Genomic DNA, 23,097 nt, shown 5'->3' with positions numbered 1-23,097 from the left:
ACTCACCCCAAATATCAACTTTGGGTTTATCATAGTCTTGTAGGCCATAATTTGGTCTTGAAGAATCATTAAAGCCTTTATAAAACTTGCAATGTTACTTGGAATCAATCAATTTTATGTCACATACACCATTATATTCTCTTGTGTACACATCTGTTTACAACTTTCATATTATGTCTTTCAGTGTGGTAAAGTATCCAAAAAATCCTTGCTCTCACTCGCAATCTGTTCGCGCACGGGGCAAATGGTGATTTTGCTGTTATTTCTACCACGATAGCTTACCTAGTTTTTTTTATTAGAATTTCTTTTGGTGAGTCCAGACATTTTGGAAAACCCAATAAACCAAATCATATTATGGTTTTACCATTCTATCATTAAGTCGAATCTTCGTATACCAAAATTTAGGCTCATTTTTTTGCAGTGAAACTCGTTGATTTTATACGAATTCATGGTTCCATGAGATTTTTGAGATCTAGATCATCAACATGTTAATGCAAATCTCATCTCATTTTTTTTTTTCTAAAAAGTTGACGGATTGTAAAACAATTCTGATCAGATAATCATATAATCACTACGGTTATTTTTGAACGCCTGTTTTTGTTTAAGGCGGAGGTGATGTTGTGGTTTGGTTTATTATTAAATAACCGGGAAAAAACCGGAAATTTGAAAATTAGATTTGAATGGACACCCTGCACTTTAGTTTGTTATTTGAAATTAGCATCCTTTGTTACCAAGCTTGCAAATGCTCATTACAGCAAAAATGCTATTTTTCGGATTTATGAAGCTATGAGATATTTTAATGGCAATTCTTATTTACAAGATGCAAGAACAGATGGTAAAGTGTGTGTATGACACATAAAACATGTCAATTTAGCTTTCAGAGGGTCACAATAGCGATTAGCTGTAACGATGAGCAACGCGATGAGCGAGCAATCAGCGATCATAAAATCGCTAGTTGTGACCTTCTGAAAGCAAAATTGACCAATTTTATATGTCATATACAAACTTAGCCACCTCTTCTTGCATCTTACAAATAAAAATTATCATTAAAGTATCCCATTGTTTCATAATAGCGAAACATAGCATTTTAGCTGTAATGAGCAATTGCAAGCCTGTTTGTTACTACTACTAGACTGAGTAAAATTTTCTTAAATTTTTATCATTTTCCAGCAGTTCATTCTATCTTGTAAAACTGTCGCTTTAATGGCCCTTCGCTCATTTTCAACTTCTATTCAATTTTCATACTGCCGTACTCTAACGGAACTATCCACCTACCCTCTTCTAAAAGATCATTCTCTAGCTAATAAATCATCACACTAAAGCTTCATGCTAGCATTTCCAACCAACTCTGAAAATCGTTAACTTCGCGTATGAAGTAACATAAAAAAAAAAAAAAAAAAAACACTTTGAATGAGTTCATTGAGGTTTTAAAACATGGGGATAATTTACTCATCGCTGAGTTCCTGCACTTTTTGCGATTAAGAATAAACTGAACTATAATTTGGGTTGATCTCATCGGCCGTGCACAAATTTAAAGGGACAAAATCCAACAAGTCTTAATGGGATACATTGTAAAGTATGAAAACTCTTGCCATCAACACAATAGATCAGTGCACGAAGATTTGCTGCACGCACATACAGACATCAGCAAATTTCATCTTGCCGGGTCGATTTTTCATATTTAATTTGATTCTACGATGTCGCGTTCAAACTGTCGAGCCAGATCGAGCAGAGATCTATCGATTGGGAATCTTTTATACAGGTGAGATAGCTTGTGTGAATTACTATCGGTCACAGACGGCAAGACGTGTGAAATCCGATTTTAATACCTATGTTACGGCAGTAACAAAGGTAATACACTGCTCCGCAAATAATGTATATCTCCTTAAGTGCTCCGCAAACAATAAAGCTTACAAACCCCCGTTATAAATCGTGACTTTTGCACATTTTCAGTCAATATCCATGTATCCCAAAAGACTCAATCATAACCTGACAAGTGCAGAACAACTGAAACATAATCCACGCTGACCATGACCTTCGCAGGCTTAGTACCCATCGGCTTCCGAAATGGATAGGATTATACTTCTCCAGTGTCGCACCACGTCGCGTCGTAGTAAATGTCCTTCGTTGGGACCAAATCAAACAATCACTTACTTTGTAGCGCCATCCCCCTAGGGAAAATATCCGGATCTGGTCGACCGGGGTCGCAATCATCTCCGCTCCCTGTTATACTTTTTTTTTCTTCTTTGCTCCAACAGTCAAACACGCACCCGTTACTCGGACACCATTATCCACATGGTCGGCTTTGGTGGAGGATAAAAAAGGAACTCCACGTAAAAGCCCGGTAAAAGCCAGGCAAACACGATGACGAGGTTAATTTTTCCATTTCACGTATTTCATCGTCCGGAATTCACGGGCATTCGCTCATCGGTGGGGTGCGTCCGCGTGGCCACACCTGGGAGCAATGCAATGTGTATAGTTTAGATCCATTTAGCCATTAATCGTAGAAAGCGTAAAAAATGCCCCATCATAACGACCATCGCATCGGCATATTACGTTCCATCATCGCAGAAATAATTTATTAACCCCACTGTTGTTCGTGACAAGACATCAAAAAGGATAACCGTTAACCACCACGTTTGTCATTGTTTTGTAGCGTTCCAAAGCATTGTAGACCGTTCGTTGATCGGTGCCATTACTAATTACTCATTCCAAAGTGCAATCCATTTCCATACAGCAGAGTCCATTGTGACACGTTTGTTCGTTTTTGTTTTCTTTCCTGTTCATTTGATCTGTTTGCATGTCCCTGCACGGAGTTGACAGTTGATTAATTCAATTTTTTTTCGATTTCTTCCTTTTCTCCTTCTCCTTACGCAGATTTTGACTCGCGGTACTTTTGGAACTGGACCGACTTCCAGTCCTATCTGGACTTTATGCTGGTGGTGTGGGTCGTCGGGGCGGCTGTCACCTACCTGATGCTGTCCGTGACCTGGTTCATGGAAACCGTTGGCTTCCTGGCAGTCTTCACCGAAGCGATGTTAGGTGAGTCCTGCTGATGGGTGCTGGAGGAGCATATTACTAACGAAGTGTCTCGTTTTAGGTGCACCGCAATTTCTTAGAAACTATAAGAATAAGTCCACGCACGGTATGAGTATTTGCATGGTGATCATGTGGACCGCTGGTGATATGTTCAAGACTGGTTACTTTATCTTAAGGAATGCACCGACGCAGTTCTGGATCTGCGGAACCCTGCAGGTGAGTCGATCTGGGTCGTGATGGACGTGAAGTTCCTATTATGGTGTGTTCCTATTACGGCATATGGGAATTCACTACCAACAAATCATCCCTTCCCCCGTTTTGTAAGCTTAATACACTACTTATCTCAGTATTATTATTAACAAATCCGCCTCCCTCTATTTGTGAAATCTTTCATCAAATATTCGAAGGGTCTGTATTTTACTCAGTGGTGTCGCCCTAACCTCAATCTACCTGTTCAACAACTCTCAAAACGCAAACAAATAAAAAGTTATTAATGAGAGAGAGAAGGATTAGTAATTTCCATTTAATTCCACTACCTTATTTGCTTATGTGCAGACTTCTTCAGTATCTTGTACTAATACTCGACTACAAGACACTGAAGAAGTCTGCACATTGTAGACCAATGTTCGAGCGTGGGCTCTAATTGCCGGCCACTGGAGGTTTTTCTACCCGTTGTTTCAAACAACGGAGCCACAACTCTGGGAAAACGATTTTTCATTGCAGTAAAGGGTGATACGGTCAAAATTTGGTCAAGGGAAAACGCGTGTAAATCGGTGAAATCGTTTATTTAAAAAATCAAATTAAATTTCTTTTTCAAGTTCAATTAGTATAAAATTCAGGAAAAATATTCAGTTAGGCTTCCGCTTTTCCAAATCCGAATTGCCGGGCCTTACGCTTGACCCCTGCCATCAGATTTTGTACAGCCACCTTGTCCACCTTCTTCGCCGCAGAAAGCCAGTTTGCCTTGAACTGGTGCTCGCCCTTAGCAGTTTTTTTGGTCTTCTTTAGGTTCCGCTTGACAATAGCCCAGTATTTCTCAATTGGGCGGAGCTCTGGCGTGTTGGGAGGGTTCTTGTCCTTGGGAACCACCTGCACGTTGTTGGCGGCGTACCACTCCATGGCCTTTTTACCGTAATGGCAATATGCCAAATCCGGCCAAAACAGTACGGAACAACCGTGTTTCTTCAGGAAAGGCAGCAGACGTTTATTCAAACACTCTTTCACGTAAATTTCTTGGTTGACAGTCCCGGAAGCTATGAAAATGCTGCTTTTCAAGCCACAGGTACAGATGGCTTGCCAAACCAGATATTTCTTTGCGAACTTTGACAGTTTCATGTGCTTGAAAACATCTGCTACCTTTCCCCTTCCTTTTGCCGTATAAAACTCCTGTCCCGGAAGCTGCTTGTAGTCGGCTTTGACGTAGGTTTCGTCGTCCATTACCACGCAGTCAAACTTCGTCAGCATCGTCGTGTACAGCCTCCGGGATCGCGCTTTGGCCGTCGTATTTTGTTTATCATCGCGATTTGGAGTCACTACCTTCTTGTAAGTCGATAGTCCGGCTCGTTTTTTGGCTCGATGCACGGTTGTAGACGATACACCCAGCTTATTTGCGGCATCTCGGAGAGAGAGGTTAGGGTTTCGCTTGAAACTACCGGCAACTCTCTTTGTCGTCTCAGCGGCTTCCGGTTTTCGATTTCCCCCCGATCCAGACTTCCTGGATGTCGACAAACGTTCCCCAAACACTTTAATTACATTTGTAACGGTTGATTTGGCAACTTTTAGCGATTTTGCCAACTTTGCGTGCGAGTAGCTCGGATTTTCGCGATGCGCGAGCAAAATTTTGATACGCTGCTCTTCTTGCTTGGACGGCATTTTGACAACTGAAGAGTGAATTCCAAAATCAAAATAGGAGCAACATTCTACACACACACACCTTCAAAATGAGGGGTGTTCAGGTTTTTTAAATGCAAAATTGAAAGAAATACGTCAAGTTGATATTGACCAAATTTTGATCGTATCACCCTTTAGCACTGATCTTCACAGTGCCATCTCTTAACGCACTATAACCACTTTCACGAATTCATGGATTCGGACACACGTATCTACGAAACAGTCCATAGGATAACTCACGCACTACGACCGACGGAACTTCCCGGTTTGGTCACAAACTCTGGATCGTTTCGGATGTGAACGAGGAAATTATTTTTAGATTGTCTTGCACTGTATCTCACTTGATTACCCTTAGACGATCGAGCGGACAAAGAAAACACGTGATAAATACCGAACGCTCCTGCTGTATACCACTTGATGTTAGGTCAAACGTCATTGGGCTGATCGTTTGATCGAGTGGTTGATTAGTCAGAGTTTTTAAATAAGATAGTTTGCTTCAGTGGCGTCGCCCTAACCTCAATCTACCTGTTCAACAACTCCCAAAACGTAAACAAACAAAACAATATTGGTTCCAGTCATCTACCTGGCATACGGGAAAATCCCGAACCAGCTGAACAGACTCCAACGAGCTTTAGCCCCCAAAGCAAACCCCCGTGGCTCCACTATAGCTGGACTTCGTTCGCGGCCAATACGAAACAACGATTGACATTTACGTGGCCAGGTGGCTCTACGGTCAAGCTGACTGGGAACTCTTCAACGATAATGTGACCCAGGCATACACCGACCACCCAGCAACGAGCATGGAAGAACTCATGGGGATGATCACTGGGGTCGCCAATATCGCCATCCCGAAGACCAGTCCGAACCTCGGTCGAAAAAACCCTTGTGTCCCGAAGCGAAATCTGCAATCAAGGCCAAAAGGAAAGCTCTTCGTGCCAGGACCACCCACACACTTAGAAAAATTGATGTAAATCTAGGTGCTCTGAGATTTACATATACGAGCGTCAATTTTGACATAAAATTGAGTCATAATAGACGCGAAATCCAGCTCAATCAAACGTACTTTTGAACTTTTCAGTCTCGGAGCAGTTAATTAAACATGACAAGCTGGATTCCGTCACGTGTAAGATTAAGTATTTCTAACAGGGTGCCTTCCATTCATTTTGACTAAAAAAATGTTTTAGAATATTATGGAATAATAAGATATTATGGTGGTATTTTGTATGTGTAAGGAACAAGAAAAGATTTTAAAGTTTGAGTTTGACACATAAAACCTGCAAATTTAGCTTTGACAGAGCCACAATGAGCGATTTTCTGATCGCCTCTTCGCGAAGAGTGAAGAGCGAAGAGTGGGTGAGATAAATGACAAAATAGCTTATTGCCACTCTCATGCAGCAACATTGGCTGGTATTATGTGTCAAACACAAACTCCACAATCTTTTCTTGTTGCTTACACAAACAAAATATTATAATAATATCTTATTATTCCATATTTTCATAAAACATTTTTATAGCCAAAATGAATGGAAGGAACCCTGATTTCTAAGTGTGCAGGCATGGAACGAGCCGCCGAGCTTTACCGCTCCAAGCGAAACGAGTGCCGGCAACTTATCAGGGACGTCAAGAAAAGTATTATTATTATTTAGCTTGATTAAGGAGGCTTTCAGCCTTCAAGAAAAGTAGCTGGGAGGATATTTGGAGGGGATCAACTCCAACCAAACGGCGTCTGAGCTGTGGAGCCAGGTCAACGCCCTCAACGGAAAAAGAAAGGCCAGGCGACTAATTCGCCTCATTCTCAGCCATTGACCGCTACGACAGGAATTTCATTCGGTATCCTGCGGTTCGGTAGCCCGCAGCAAAAGGAAATCCGCCGGTCCAGATGACATAGGATACCCCTAGTAGCACGCTTGTCACAAATCAATTGTAGAAACTTATATACTTATATACTTATATTTCAGTCATAAACAAGTTGCTGTAACTTATTGTGATGAACGTGTGCTACTCGGGCCCATGCTGCAACATCTCCTGCCCAGCACCAAACTCGAACTGCTAGACCTAATAAATAAAATCTGGGTAGAGAACACCCTGCCCACAGTCTGTAAGTCCCCATCCCAAAGCAAGGGCAAGTGGCCTCTACCCCGAAAAACTTCTGTCCGATCTCTCTGAAGTGCTGCACCAGTAAAGTCATGGACCGTATAGTCAATCGCCGTCTCATTCGCTTCTTCGAGGACAACAACCATCTCGATCACCGGCAGCATGTGTTCAGACCCGGTCACGGTACCGGAACGTACTTTACTGGCCTGGGCGACGTACTTCGAGAGGCGATGAACGAGGCACTCCATGTCTACATAGCGGCCTTGGATCTAGTCAAAGCGTATAACCGCGGCTGGACCCCCTACCCGAGTAAAGCCTGAGATCAAATTAAAATCTAAATTTGATGTTGTGATTTCCCTGATAATGATTACTCATGTTGCTATCGTTTTGGTCGTTTTAACGGTTAAAATATCACAATTGAGAGCAAACAAATCTTCCTGTGACCGGGGTTACTTCCACTCACTTCGCTAAAAAAAATGTTTTGACGTAGGACTACGTCTTTGATTTCTATATGGGGGTACATTTTGTGAATACCGAAAATGGAACATGTAACAAATTAAGAAAGATTTTGAACGTTAATAACTCAGTGGCCCCTGGTCCAATTTCAATAATGTTATCACCAATCGATCATAAATATGGCTACGCATCGATAACAATGCTTCCGAATGTTGATTTTCAACAAGAAACTATTGAAAAACTGGTAAATGTCCAGCATTGTCCAAAAGCGTCGAATTAACTAACAAATCCACAAATTACCTACATGCATATGCTGCTTCCCCAGCACAGTCATCAGAGAGTAGTAAGTAGACGAAAAAAGTCGAAGTGGCATTCGCCTCCGATCTTCGGGCGCGTGCAAATAGGGAGGATGGAATTGCGTAATATTTTGCACACTCATCACCACATTCAGAACCAAACGCAAATTCTTCGAAATAACCACCATCCGTCGTCTGGCTCGCCGTGGCGGTGTCTGACGTATCTCCGGTCTGATTTACGAGGTGTGCTGAAGGTGTTCCTGAAAAATGAGATCCGTGATGCTGTCACCTACACTAAACACGCCAAGTGTAAGCGGCCATGGATGTCATCTACGTTTTGAAGTGACAGAGACGCACTCTGTTTGGTTTCGGAGGTTAAATCATCACCAACTTTGGCAACAAAACGGCTCTTTTCAGGGCCACCAAGCTTATTACATCTGCCTGTTTGTCCATATTCAGAACCAACGACCACACAAAATGCTCATGTAATCAAACTGGAAGCAAGGGTATACATTATTTTGATCAACCTTGATCAACTTTGAATCGCCACGGCCGGATATTTTCGATGGAAGAAGCAGCAATCTAGCATCTTATGCGACGAAGACGGCAGGAAACATTTGTGAAGCCGAGTTATTTACGAAAGAGAGTGTCGATGAAGAGAATCGATCAATGTAGATAGGACCTATTGAAAAGTGACACGAGATTTGTTTTCCGTACTGAGATTGGACCCAGGCCTGCTGGGGTGAGAGGTAATCATGTTTTCCCCAGGTTTTTCCAGGATTTTCCAGGGAAAAATTTCCGAATTTGAGAAAAGTTAAGATTGGATTCACTCAGTCTATTGGTACTACTACGAGACTGAATAAAATTTTCGTCAATTTCTTCATTTTCTGGCGGATTTTTCAGATTTCCCACAGGAAACCATGAGACAAATTTACTCATCGCTGAGTTCCTGCACTTTTGGCGATTATGAGTGAACTAAACTCAAAGTTGGGTCGTACGCAAAAGGAAACAAAACCGCTACTTGATAGCAAACTACTCATAATGAGAGGAGTCTTTGTAGCTTTTATACCACTTGGTTGCACATCATTCTGCTTTAACCTGAAAAGATATAAAAGAGCGCTGCCTGCTGTATGGCATTAGCTCATTTTCGCTTCGGATGGTGTGGTGAACAGCAATAGCAGCAGTAGAAAGGTGGTGGCTAGTCCACTCCTTCACACCTAACAAGCAACAATTGACTGGTCGTGGCAAAGGAGGAAAAGGTCTGGTAATGGAGGCGCCAAGCGTCATCGCAAAGTTCTTCGAGATAACCGCCATCGTTTGTATGGCTCGCCGTGGTGGTGTCAAACGTATCTCCGGTCTGATCTACGAGGTGTGCTGAAGGTGTTCTTGGAAAATGAGGTCCGTGATGCTAGCACCTACACTAAACACGCCAAGCGTAAGTGGCCATGGATGTCCTCTTCAATAAAACGGCCCTTTTCAGGGCCATCAAGCTTACATCAGTAAAGAGTTGGAATAGAATGTATCTGTGCTTGTTTGTCCGTATTCAGAACCACAAGCCCCCAACGACCATAGAAAATGCTCTCCAGAGTTGTAATCTTGTAACCAAACTTGGAAGCAGGGGTGCAAGTGATTTTGATTGATTCTCTTAATCAACTTTCTCTTTGATAAAAATTACTACAAATTTGGTACGCCTACCATTCAAAAACGGAAAGAGTTGAGATAATAGATAATTGATCAATTAAAAGAACTAAATGCTCTTCACATTTATTCCGTCCACTAGCGGTCCTACGTCAAGCTTCCGTTCGTGCCTCTAGGCACAGACCCTTCTACTTTTTTTTTTAAATTATGGAATCATTGGATGCTATTATGAAAGTTTGTACTTGTCAGAAACAAGAAGAGGTAGGAAGGTATGTATTTGACACATAAAACCTGTCAATTTCGCTTTGAGTGCGTCACAATCAGCGAATTTATGACTCGTGAGCGTTCACTCAGAGTGAGCGCTCACGAATCGTAAAATCGCTGATTGTGACGCACTGAAAGCAATAATGACAGGTTTTATGTGTCAAACACCTAGTTTACAACGTTATCTTGTGACTTACAACTACTAACTATCATTATAATATCTAATGACTTAATAATTCCGAAAAACAATTTTTTATAGCAAGTGAGTGGAAGCAAGCCTGCCTGTGACATCAAATTGAAAACTATTTCTGTTATCAGTGAGAGCAAACTGAAAACTAAATTTGATATCCATTTTTCCTGTTGATAACAAAACAAGTATTCAATTTGATGTTATGCTAAGGCAATGAAAACAAACCAGCAACAACATATTTTTGAAGAGCAAACGTAAAGCAAAATGAAAACAAAGTTTGGTATCAAATTTGTCAATTGCGTAAACTGAAATCAAATCAAAAATTTCAGTTTGATGTTCATATCAAAACTTGATTTCAATTTGCTGTCATTTTGATGCTGGAATTTGCTCGGGTAGGTTATCAAACAGTTGGCTGGGGGCACATTCTACACTCTGTAAAAAACTTTCTTTTGCGGCAGAACCTTTCAGGTGATGATCGGGAAACCGCTCCTCAACCCGGATGGAAGAAACTGGAGTACCACAGGGATCCGTCATTGCGGTCGCCTTGAATGGAGTCTTTGGGGCCCTCCCTAAAGGAATATACATATTTGTATGTGCAGACGACATCGTCCTGCTGGATATCGGACGCACCCTCGAGGCGTTGCGAAGGAAACTACAAGCTGCTGTATCAGCTACCACAAGATGCAGAAAAGAACGTGATCTGTCATCTATGCCACTCCCGTCATCGCCCGCTACCAACAGCCATCTTTGCGAACAACAGTCCGATACCCAACATGAAGACCATCCAGGTTCTCGGTGTGTGCTAGGACCGGGAGCTGAGGTTTGACACACACTTCAACGACACCAAATTCAACTGCCGCTCGCGACTTAACCGCCTCCGGACACTATCCCAACCAGTGGTGTCACCCTAACCTCAATCTACCTGTTCAACAACTTTCAAAACGTAAACAAATAAAACAATATTGATCCCAATGGATACAACTCAGTGAAACTAGAAGATCCTGTGCCTTTTGAAACTGATTTGTATGTAAACATGACCGTAAATAACTTTTTCAAATTTGTTAAACAGGTAACAATAGAGGTTACGCAACGCCACTGATCCAAACCACACCGGAGCAGTAACAGAGAGATCCTAATAAAAGTGGCCAAAGCCACCGTACACAGTAGATTATTCTACGGGACTCTCTAATCACGCGACTAGCCCCAACCAGTCTATCCGAATCGTTGCCTCCAACACCCTGAGCTGAATCGGCATGCTTCGAACTCGGTGTACTGCCGTTTCAATATCAAGCCGCCGAAACCTTGAGCTGCAAAACTTCCAGCTACCTGGAAAAGACCACCGGGAACCACGAGATCTTCCTCCGCAGGGAGGGGAACAGAGCTCGCGGATACCTTCTCCATCGGGAGAGCTTCCACCGTGTCCAGGGTACACTGGAACGAAGCCAGAGGATGGGCAGTAGACTGATGCAAAATTTGAAATTTTCGCTCCGCAGTGCTCAAACGGTTCCAAATTGGTCCCTGATTAGCCTCCCAAAATTTGAACTCATTTAGTGAGAAACTGACTTGGCACAAACCATTTGAAGTTTATATAGGAATTACTATGGAACAACCATAATTTTGGTTCATATCTATCTCAAAATTCACCAGTTCACTCTACTTTAGAAAATGATAGCTGAGCTGAGAATAATGAGAATAGCAATAGAATTTGTTAACCGTACAATATGTAAAAAGGCTGGAAGACAATGAACAAAAATATTTGTTTTCCCATAGTAATTTCCATATAAACTAAATGGTTTGTGCCAAGTCAGTTTCTCACTAAATGAATTCAAGTTTTTGGAGGCTAATCAGGGCCCAATTTGGAACCGTTTGAGCGTTGGGGAGCGAAAATTTCAAATTTTGCATCAGTCTAATGGGCAGAGCCAACCATACGCGTTGACCTCTCAATTGCCAAGCTCTTCAAGGCAACTCCCGTGACATGCAGGTCTACGTAGCGGAGCTGCTGAGAACTAAATACACCTATTTTCAACACCGCTACACGGACGGCTCTGAGGCCGTGGGGAAGATCGGATTCGGAGTAGTGGATGTATCCAATAGTTTCTTCTTTCGACTACCCGATCAGTGATCCGTCTTCTCGGCGGAGGCTGCGGCCATCCACTTCGCCACCTCCACCTTGCACTCACAACATCCAGACACCCCTGGATCCAAGGGATCCAAAAGGCTGCACCTCCAAACACCTCATTTGTTTGAGTATCCGGTCATTGCGGTATCCGGGCAACTCTGAAGCGGGTCATCTCGGTGCCACTGAGCGCTCCGGCCGGATTGTCACCATGGTTGAAAGCATCCCTCCGAGACGCCTGGGAGTTGTTCGCAAAAAGGGAACCATTCCTGAGAAAAATAAATGGTGACACCTCCAAATGGAATGACACAAGGAGCCGAGGTCCTATCCCGGCTTCGATCCGGACACACCCAAGTGAACCACAACATGGGTCTTTTTTCGTGAGGTTTGCGACTCCTGCAACACGATTATGACAGTCGAACACCTGATTGCAGGCATGGAAAATCATTTGCATTCATTTCGTGCATTCATTTCGTGCATTCATTTACATTCATTTGCCTCTAACTTTTTTCATCAACAGAATTCCTCAAAATGATGTATGGAGCTTTTGTAGGTTTTGTTATTATTTACAACTTTTGTTAAGAATTCAAAGCCGCATCTCTTATGCATGACGAACCAGATCAAACAGAATCCACTACTGTTTTTCAGTGAATGTATTTTACATTCACTGAAAAACAGTAACAAGTTCTGCCCGCTCTAATTCGCGATGCATAAGAGATACAGATTTGAGTTACGGGCAAAAGTTGTAGCTAATAATAAAACCAGTGCTGTGCATTATCATAACGGTTATTGTACCTTGACGGTCATCCTCGCATAACCGTCACATCTCAGAAATGACGGTCAACTCAAGAACAACATGTGAAAAGGGCATACAAGCTTTTTGTAAACAAACATTCTTATGCCCTTTTCTCGACACCCATATGACACTAACACAATCTATTAACATCGCCGGATAGAGGAAGGTTTCCCCTTCCCGATGATGTTGTTAGTTTGCGTGGGTGACCCTCGGTTGGTGAGAAGAGGGCCTACAAAGGTTTGTTTACAAAAATCTTGTATGCCCTTTTCACATGTGGCTCTTGAACTAGCATATCACTTGGAAACACTTCTACCTCACTAGACCGTCTTCATAGAAGCCATCCATGACAGTTAGATTACATGACAAGGAGAGAGTAGCAAAATCATTCTCCCACTGATCATCTCTGTTGGGCATTTATAAGTGGGAAGTGAGTATAATCATAGAGGTAACTCTAAGACCACTGGGTCCCGAAGAAAATCATTATTATTTTTGGCTCACTCAGTACCAGAACAACGGTCCCAAGCAGTCCCAAGCTATTTCACTCACCCCTGCATGTTCTGCATGAATCCACACACCCCTGATGTTATCTGTCAAACTTTCATAGCGAATCAAAACAAACATAGTGTAGTAATAGAATTTCAACTAGAATAGGGTACGTTAATCGTTTGCTTGGGACCAATAGGCTACTAAAGTGGTGAGCCAATTTAAAATCGTTAGTTTCGTATTGATTGTTGGTATAATGCTCCCTCATTTTCCTGTTCTTGCTAAGAGTTGTTGAGTTCAGAACATACGAAACATTTTGAAGAAAACGTTGGATTTTCATTTTCCTTGTAACAAATAAATATGTGGGTACTATTACGTTACAATGTCGAAAAATATCCGTTTATTTTCAAAAATTCCATTTCTTAACATGCAAATTAAAGCCATTTTTACTTTTTTTATGATCCATCGGCAATATCAATTCTCTTTTACGTACGCGTCATTGTTTACGATGCTTAATAAATCTCAAAACTGGCACAACTCACAATTGACAAGCTCACGAGAATTTTACTATCAAAACAAATATCGTTTCAATGTTATTACGTTTTGTGCGAAAAGTGAAGCGAATAATCTTAAATTTTGAATTGCTCCAATTGGACCATCATGGAACCATCAGGCGGAACTTCGACAAATCAGTACGAAACCGAACTTTTTGTCAGTGCAAACCTCAACCTGAGCTGGGTTTTAAAAGCAAACGATCAAACTGACGTTTGTCCGAACTGTTGGAACTGAATAATAAACGAATTCGCTATTAATTTTAGCGAAGATTTATTGAAATACATTGCGTTTCCTTACGGACTTCAAAGTAACGATTTGAAGTTTTCTTTGTTGATGGATACCAATGGTTGCTTTGATTGCTAGCCACAATTCCAATATTTAGAGGGGAATTCCTATTTACGCAAGGATTTTTTATTGGTTTTGCTTTTTACGGATCCCTTGATACTTGGGCTTCGGTAATGCGGATACGATATGCGGTCAGCATCCTTATTCTTGGAGTTCTAGCGTCAAGGCCCAAGCGCGATGACGGCGGAAGCGGTCTACTTGTCGGATTGAAAACAAGTTAGATCCAAATCGACTTCGGTTAGGCATCTTGATGTTATTAGTGACAACTGTCAAACTTTACGTTTCCGTTCCGCTTCCGCCCACATTGCGTTTGGGCCTTCACGGTATTCGAAAAAACGAATAGTTGCAAAATCTCTATCCATGAATAACCATTCGTGACTGCAGGTAGTAAGTACGTGTTCATGCAGATATGAATTCTCACAATAATAATTACTGGTTATGATACGATTGTATAACGCAGGATAAGGCTTTTTCCTTGATACATCACAGCTATCGCCTCATCCGTGATTTTGGAAGGGGAATGACCGTCATAACCGTATTTATGATCGAAATGAGATGACGGTTAATTTATATGTCTGTTTATTTTTCCTCGGTGATGTTATGATGGTAACACATGGCAGATGTTAGTGATATTGCGAATGAGTGAGAAAAGCAAAACAACGATATCTCACGGTTGTTGTGTCATACTGGTGAGAAGTTTCACGGAGAGAGGGTTCTCAGTTGTTTTTATTGTTAACCGTAGGAATCTCTTTTGTCAATCTAAAGGCTGTCAGTACCGTGATGCAGCTCAGCACTGAACAAAACCTACTAAAGCTCTTAACATCATTTTGCGGAATGCTGCTGATGAAAAAAGTTAGAGGCAAATGAATGTAAATGAGTGCATGAAATGAATGTAAATGATTTTCCATGCCTGCCTGATTGTAAACTATCCCTGCTCTCATTGCATCCGGGTCTTCTTCTTCTTTCTTCTTATTCGCATTTCAAGCTTATTGCTTAGCGCATATTAGCTTATTGCGTGCTCTCAACTTAGTGTTCTAAATGCACTTCCACAGTTATTAATTGAGAGCTTTCGATGCCAATAACAATGCATGAATTTGTATATTGTGTGGCAAGCACAATGATACTCTATGCCCAGGGAAGTCGAGAAAATTTCCAACCCGAAAGATTCCCTCGACCGGACCGGGAATCGAACCCGCCGCCTCCGGCTTGGTAATACCGTGCCTTTACTGACTAGGCTATGAGGCCCCACATCCGGGTCCTCTATGGAATACCGGAAAATTACACCATGATCCGCCAATCACGCTAGGAGCTAAAACAGGAACAATAATAAACCCTGCTATAAAAAAGACCATCCCAAGTAACAATTTGGGTTTTATGAGGGTTCTGTAGATCATGATTTAGACTTGTAGAATACTATAAAACCTCGATAAAACTTTCAATGTAACTTGGGATCTGTACAAATGGGGCTCCCTTCTGGGTCCCCACTCACTTCTAGGTTCTCCAAATTATCAACTATGTAACTAGGGGAGCCACCTTCTGGGGGTTCCGGAGATGAGCTACCCGTGCAAAGTCTGAGATCAAATTGAAATCTAAATTTGATGTTGTGATTTCGCTGATAATGATTACACAGGTTGCTATCGTTTTGGTCGTATTTCTGCTATCAGTGAGAGCAAACTGAAAACTCAATTTGATATCCATTTTTCCTGTTGATAACAAAACAAGTATTCAATTTGATGTTATGCTAAGGCAATGAAAACAAACCAGCAACAACATATTTTTGAAGAGCAAACGTAAAGCAAAATTTAAACAAAATTTGGTATCAAATTTGTCAATTGCGTAAACTGAAATCAAATTATGATTTCAGTTTGATGTTGATATCAAAACTTGATTTCAATTTGCTGTCATTTTGATGCTGGACTTTGCTCGGGTAGCCAGCGGCTGAAAATCTCCTAAATAAAGGAAATCAATCAATCAACAAAATCAGTATTCAATTTAATGTTCTGACAAGATTGCAACAACGTTTTCAGCTGTTGATTTGCTGAAAAAAGACACCACTAAAAACAAAAAAATCATAAACAAATTAAGATGTAGATCAAAAGTACAGCAAAATGAAAACAAAATTTGAAATCATATTTATCGATCATAAACTGAAATCAAATTATGATAGAAGTGGAATCATTAGCTTCTCACTCCCTCAAGTATCATATGCAACTCATCTGTGTTATGAACGGTAACTGATCACTACTATGTGTTTTGTTTAATTATTGAGCTTGAGCTTGAGCTTGACTGCCAGATCAGCTGTAATTACACAGAGAACCAATAGACGATGCTTGGGACTAGCAATCATCCTCAATGTGTAAAAACTGGTGATCTTAAATTAGGCAATACCAGCGCCGGCCGCGCCCGAGCACAGGTCAAGAAAGGAATGGGAAGGATTGTGTTGACATGACACTCGCTTTGATGGAAGCCGAGAACACCTCTGCACTTCCACGAGTAATCACTGGGATGTTGGATAAGAGGGTTGGTTTTGCAGCAGGGTTCGTTTTGGTAAACGATAAGCTGAATTGATGTCCTAACAATCATATAACGCGAAGGAGCTTGGGACTAAACCCACGGTCTTCTGCTCAGTAAGCAAAAACGTTTGCCACTAGGCAGACGAGCCCCTTTTTAACCGAGTTGCTGTTATTACCATGTTGTCATATTAACAAATAAAACGATTGACGAATCTTGAATGTGGATGGGCCTGAGATTAGACTCATGATGTTCTGCTCAGTAAGCAAAAACGGTTGCTCTAAGGCCACCGAGCCCCTCATATCACATAATACCGTTGCTCAAATTTGTGTATCCATTCAAACCCGGAACCAACGACAACAACGAGTTTCGCAAAATACACGATACACAAGCGATTTAACCATAAATCTCTTTGATATGTAAGGACCTGGGACCGCGTTTTTCTGCTCAGTAAGCAGGCCACTGTAACCGACGATCTTTCAAATCCGAAAACTAAAAACTACGAAAAAGTACTTAGGTGTTCATTAAGTTCCACTTTCACGCGACGTTCAATGACAGGGTCCTATCCAGGATTACATCTGAAAAATCCAAATCTGGCCAACGCCCACCTAAACCTGTTCTAATCCACCTGAAATGACTAACGAATGGAAGACTTTGACTACCCAGCCATGCAATAGTCTCATTCCGTGCCTTATGGCAACTTGATGATTCTATTGCGCTCATCTTTTGGCACCACCCAGGGGAGACTTGTTCCTGTACCCAATGCTTAACTTATCTCCATTCCACTCAGCTACTCGCAATTTCTTGTGATATAGTGGGCGGAATATTATTATATGAGACAATTCAATGCAGACGTCTTTCCAAATTTGGCAGATCGACAGGTAATCGGTGAGTTACCACGATAGTTGCTATTCAACAACTCGACAACGTCCCATCGTCAACGCCTGCTATGAGAATTTCCCATTGCAGACGCCAACGAAATGACGTCATCGAGCTATCGATCAACTACCCTGGTTATCGCCTGGTACCTTATAGCACGATGCTAGGAGGCGAACCGGAAGAATCGATGAGCTACCTCTCCCACTACTATGTGTTTTTTTTAATTATTAAGGATTAACTAGTGTTAATCAATCTTTCTTCTTATCTTAAATAAAAGCTTAACGATGTAGATTGGATTCGACTCCGTCTCTTCCAACGGCTCATGCTAGACTAGCCTAGCTCTTTATTCTGAACTCTCATCTCGAGTCTCTTTTTGTATCTTGATTGATTACACTCTAAATCATTAATTACTCTGAACAGGGTAGATACTACAATCTGGTGTCGACTAGTTGGAGATTTTAGTTGATACAATCGATATTTTTAAAAATTGGGAGAGCAATGATCACGACTCATTTACTTCGGAAAATTCGTGATACAGTGTTGGCCCCGTATCTTGAGAAAGTGGAGTTAATAGGATCAATAATCAAACGCAGTTTTGATCAAGCATTTGTGCTGAATATTATAAATTCTGCTCAAATTACAGCGAACAGAATTGTAGTCACATTCTAATTTATTCCCCCTCTCTCCCATTTTTTCAGGTCAGCCTCGATCTAGCCATTCTGCTGCAGGTGTACATCTATCGGAAGAATCCACCGCGTAGCACCCATCGCGGCGACTAGCAGTTTGCCCCTCAGAATATTCAGAACGGCACCAACCATAGCAGTAACAACAATAACAATAACAACCTTAACCATCACACCAACACCGGTATTACGAAAATCAACAGCTACACCCAAACGGTTCCAATCCCCACCCAGCGGATTTTGGGCAATGCCAAAATCAACCGTTCCTCAGGCCCATCAGCCGTGATGGCCTACTCGTCTTCCCCGGCGGATTCGTCCTTCTACAGTTCCATGATGCAAACCGACGGTTCGCTATCGCTGAAGTCCACGATGACACCGCATCGCCATAAAGTAGGTTCCCGCTACCAACATTCGAAGTCGCACTCGATATCCGGCTCGAGGGAAGCCACACCGGTGCGGATGGTTGCGAGCACGACCAGGCGCGCCAATTCGGAGAGGTTTGACCGACAGAAGACTGCTTCGCTGCCTTTGCCCAAGCGAAGACAGCTCAGTTTGAGTGCCAATTACTCCGGCGGCGGAGATCCTGCGGTGGATGACGAGATTGTTGAACGAGAGCAAGAGACTATTGTGGGCTCGGCGCAGCGGAGAGGGCGGGGAAATGTTCTCAACGAGGACGTGTACAATTTGAGTGTTGCGGGGGACAACTGTTCGTTTGTAACAATCACCGGGAATGCTTTTAGCAATCGTCGAGATTCCAATTGTACGTTAAATAGCAATAGCTACAAGGAGCAGTACATTCTAGGTAGTAACTATAACAATAATATCAACCGGCACAGTCAGGAGCATCACGATGCTATGCTGCTGTCGTCAACGGTGGTGCGGCTGAAGGATAGGGCCGAAGGGCAGGAGGCTAGGGGACTAGGAGAGCAAACTGTTGCTCCTGGGAAAGGGAAAGAGTGTGAAGTGAGTTTGCAAGTGAAGCCGCACCACTATGAAACGAATTCGAAATCCCTGGAGGATATCTTATGACGACACGCAGCGCTGGTCCTGTGGCCAGTGCTGAGACGCGAGCAAATATTGAAGCTCGAAGAGATGGAATCAAAGCAACAGCCTTCGGCGACATCGACCATATCAAATAATGAATCTCGTACGATGAGGTCAGCCGAGACACAAACCGAACTGCTCGAATGCAGCGGTGACGAGGGAGCCAGCAGCGAGGATGTTGTAAGTGTGAATGATGACGAGCTCGAAGTGATCTCAACGCGTCCTCTTCCGAATGAGGAAGCATCAAAGCATGGAACGAGCGAACAAGATTACGACGACGACGATGACGACGAGGATGATTATGACGAGGAAATCCTTGGGGAGAATGCTAAGCTGAAGACGATCAAACGGTTGAACTGTACCAATTTGTTCAACTTCAACAAGCTGGAACTGTTGAACGAACGCTGCTCGGTGGTGGGCACCGGTCAGCAGCAAATCAGCGATAGCAGTCGGAATCTGTGCGAGCATGAAATGCACGTGGCCATCGACGAAGACCTGGGGCAGGCCGCGGCAGCAGGAGAGGGAAAACGGACTAGGGAGGAGTCGGCGGCTGGTTCCAGCAGCAGTGCGGTCATCTTCATCCAGGAGAGTCCGGAAGTGATATTATAGCAGTGGCATTTCTCTTTTTATTTTAGAGTCGTTATTTATTTTTAGAACTACGTATAGAAAGAGAAATATTATTGTTAGTGAGACTTAATTTCTTTCTTCCTGTATGCGTGTGGGCGCGAGCGAGTGAGCAAGTGAGCGAGCATGTCTAAGCTTAATTGTGCAGAGGTGATCTATTTTTGTACCAAAAAAAAAAGCATAACAGCTACAAAGAATGGAAAAGTTTAGATTTTTCCTAGAAGACCTATTTAAAATGACAATTTAAAATTGATCTAAAATTTGTAGGCAAAAGCAAACAACTATAAAACAAATGCGCTTCGAGTAAGGAGCAACACTCCTACAAAACACGAACCCAATAACGGTGTTGGTTTCCCCTTTGTCATCCTGCGGGCTGGGTTGTCCTCCAACGATCCACTTTGAAATCCACTATTCCCTTTCTCATCCCGGAATACTATTCCACTCTATTCGTTTATGCCTTAGTAATGATTCAACAACATCACTCTGAATATTTTGTGGGGTCAAATTCTATCTAGGTTAACTAAGCAAACCAAAATCGTACCAAGCAAACTAATCTATAATTTCATTACAAAAGACTTAATGCCTGAAAGAAAAGAAGAACGAAGCCTTTATATCTACGCGTTCTGATTAACGTGAAAATCGGAAATTTGTATGTTTTCTTTAGGACATGAAACAAAAAACTATCATTGCATTACATTCAATTGTGTGAGAATTACGCTCGGTTCAAGTCTAGTCTGGAACAAACCGTAAATCGTTAATCGATGACGCTGGAACAATGAAAGTATAGTTTTTGTAAGTGAGGGAAATTTTGCTGTGAAAATGTGTTACAATAAACAATTATACATAATAGACATATGTAATTCTAAAGGCTAGGTGCTGCTGCTTTGGAGTGATTTGCTTTCTTGGTTCGAGTGTGTATGAGTATGACTGCAGAATGGGAGGTTTGATATCGACCAACAAGGAAATAATCGGTAAAAATCATTGATACTGAAATAGTATTGTTCCAGCAAGTTCTTTGCCTTTGTTATATTGATTTACATGATGTTTCAGTCAGAACTAAGTTTTTGTAGTTTCCATGGGTTGTATGAATTTTGTATGATGTTTGGTATTCATTTCATGAAAATACCTACATCATCCTGATGAATATGGACGTCTCAGTGGAATACCTGTATAAAGAGAGCGAAAAAAAGAATAAGTTATTTGTATTTAATCTAACATTTGTCTAACATTTTTTTTTATATATCTTTATTAAGGAGACTTTTAGCCGTTGGCTGGCTCGTCTCCGAATTTTTGTCTAACATGTGCAGAGTTCTTCAGTGTCTTGTAGTGTCGGAGTCGAGTATTAGTAGAAGACACTGAAAACATCTGCACATTATAGGCGAAATACGCGTATCTGTCAATGAGGTAGCAAATAAGGTAGTGAAATTAAATAGAAATTACTAATCCCCTTCTTTCTCTCTTTATGCCAACATCACTTTGAATTTATAAGGTTGTAGTATGTGACCTTGTGAAGGCTATATGTGAAATGTCACATGGAATATACATGGCATTTTTGCTTGAGTGTGTAGCTTATTGTAGACGATGAGGGTGTAACCTCAGATAGCCTAGTCAGTTAAGGCACCGTTTTACCAAGTCGGGTGCGGTGAATTCGATTCCCAGTCCGGTCTTGAAAAACTTTCGTGTTGGGATTTGGAAGTCAAAACTATTCCCAAATCCCAATATAAAAATAATATAGAAAATAATGCAATGGTTGGCATAGAAAGCTTTTAATTCTTTCTTCGGAAGTCGAGAGCCGGCAAAACGATAGCATAAGATGCGTCAAATTTTTTTAGGCCTTCCGTGGCTCATTTGATGTCTGGACATTTTTTCAGAATCAATTAGGCTGGTTCAATGATTAATAATCCATTACTGCGTTGAATATCATAACGATTCGCTCAGGTTTTTTTTTCTCCAGTGTTACACAGTAGGTTAATCAAATTTGTTTTTGCGAGACTATGGCTATTAACTGAGCGTTTAAATACAACTATTTCCAAGCAATTTCCAAGGCAAAGAGCTTGATCAACTGAAACAAGGCTTAGGCATTTAAACCACTGCAAAGCGTTACTGAAACATATTCAAGATGCATTTAAAAAATCATTTAATTTTGCGACCGTACCGTGTATCAAGAAAATATTTACTTCCCAGGTCAATTCACTTTCCCTCCTCTCCAAAATCAAGCTTTGCACTTCACCCAACAGCGAACAAACTGTCGAACAAACCGTCTCTGCGTTACTTGAATGATTTTAATTTTTGCCTGAAACGATGCGTACTATATGACAACAATCTTCCGAAAACCAATCGCCAATGAAGCACCTTGCATGCGTACATGCAATTTCCTTACATATTCTAATAAACGATCAATGCACTTACTATATAAGATATAAGAAATGCAAGCAACCGAACAAACACACAGAAATCCTGCAAATGTAATAGTAAAAGTCGAGAATTATCATCAACCTGTACTAAACAATGATTAATCAGACATTTGTTTCAAAACTATGAAAGCGAAAGACACACGTACGAACTAATAGGCCTATAATAGCAATACCAACAAAAAAAAAAAGACGTGTATCAAATTCAGAAAATAAAAACCATTTAGATTGGCGAACACACTAATACCTATTTAGAAGCACAGCGTTAATAATAAGAAAAGACAGAACAAGTTGCGTGTGTAAAGTGCCATTTTCTCGGTTGAATTCTGTGTAGCCTTTGCAAAAGACGTTACTTCTTTTTAACTTTCCGGGCTTCTCTTCCGGAAGAGCAGCCTGTGTTATCTATTTTTCTAGCGACCAGCGTTCTTTTCCCTGAATATTATCGGTAGGATCAATTACATTTTACAATGAACAAAATAAGAATACAATCAGAAGACTCGTCTTGGTTCCAGTGAGTTGAAACAATAGAAAGTCAATTTTATTTTACAATTCCTTCGATTTTACGATGTTTAGGAATCGAGTCTGGTAGATACTAGTAGCGCCGGAGAGAGTGAGAGTCAGCAAGTTCTCCGGCAGAGTTTCAAATGAAATAAATATATTTATATTTTAGGAAAGAATTTAACACTATGGGCCGTATGAATAAAGAGAGTAAAGTAAACTCTCCCGTGCTTTTCTTACGGGGAAAGTGAAGTAAACTCTTTTATGCATACGGCCCAATAACAA

General features: G+C 41.5%; 1 protein-coding gene across 2 annotated transcripts in view; it reads left to right on the top strand.

Moving 5' to 3' along the window:
* The window catches only part of LOC135707709 (solute carrier family 66 member 2), a 95,083-nt gene extending 75,112 nt beyond the window's left edge, over nucleotides 1–19,971 (top strand). For both annotated transcript variants that reach the window (XM_065229591.1, XM_065229590.1), the window contains 3 exons: nucleotides 2,878–3,042; nucleotides 3,101–3,255; nucleotides 18,251–19,971. In XM_065229591.1, the coding sequence (XP_065085663.1) occupies nucleotides 2,878–3,042; nucleotides 3,101–3,255; nucleotides 18,251–18,331 (401 nt within the window). In that variant the 3' untranslated portion in view covers nucleotides 18,332–19,971. The remainder of the gene's footprint in view (nucleotides 1–2,877; nucleotides 3,043–3,100; nucleotides 3,256–18,250) is intronic.
* Nucleotides 19,972–23,097: the final 3,126 nt, after the last annotated feature.

This window comes from Ochlerotatus camptorhynchus, unplaced genomic scaffold, assembly GCF_037179485.1.
Source record: "Ochlerotatus camptorhynchus isolate MF236.1 unplaced genomic scaffold, CSIRO-AGI_Acam_v1.1 ptg000316l, whole genome shotgun sequence".
Classification (NCBI taxonomy): Eukaryota; Metazoa; Arthropoda; class Insecta; order Diptera; family Culicidae; genus Ochlerotatus; species Ochlerotatus camptorhynchus.
The sequence above is the reverse complement of the archived record's forward strand: the minus strand, read 5'-3'. Positions and strand labels throughout refer to the sequence as shown.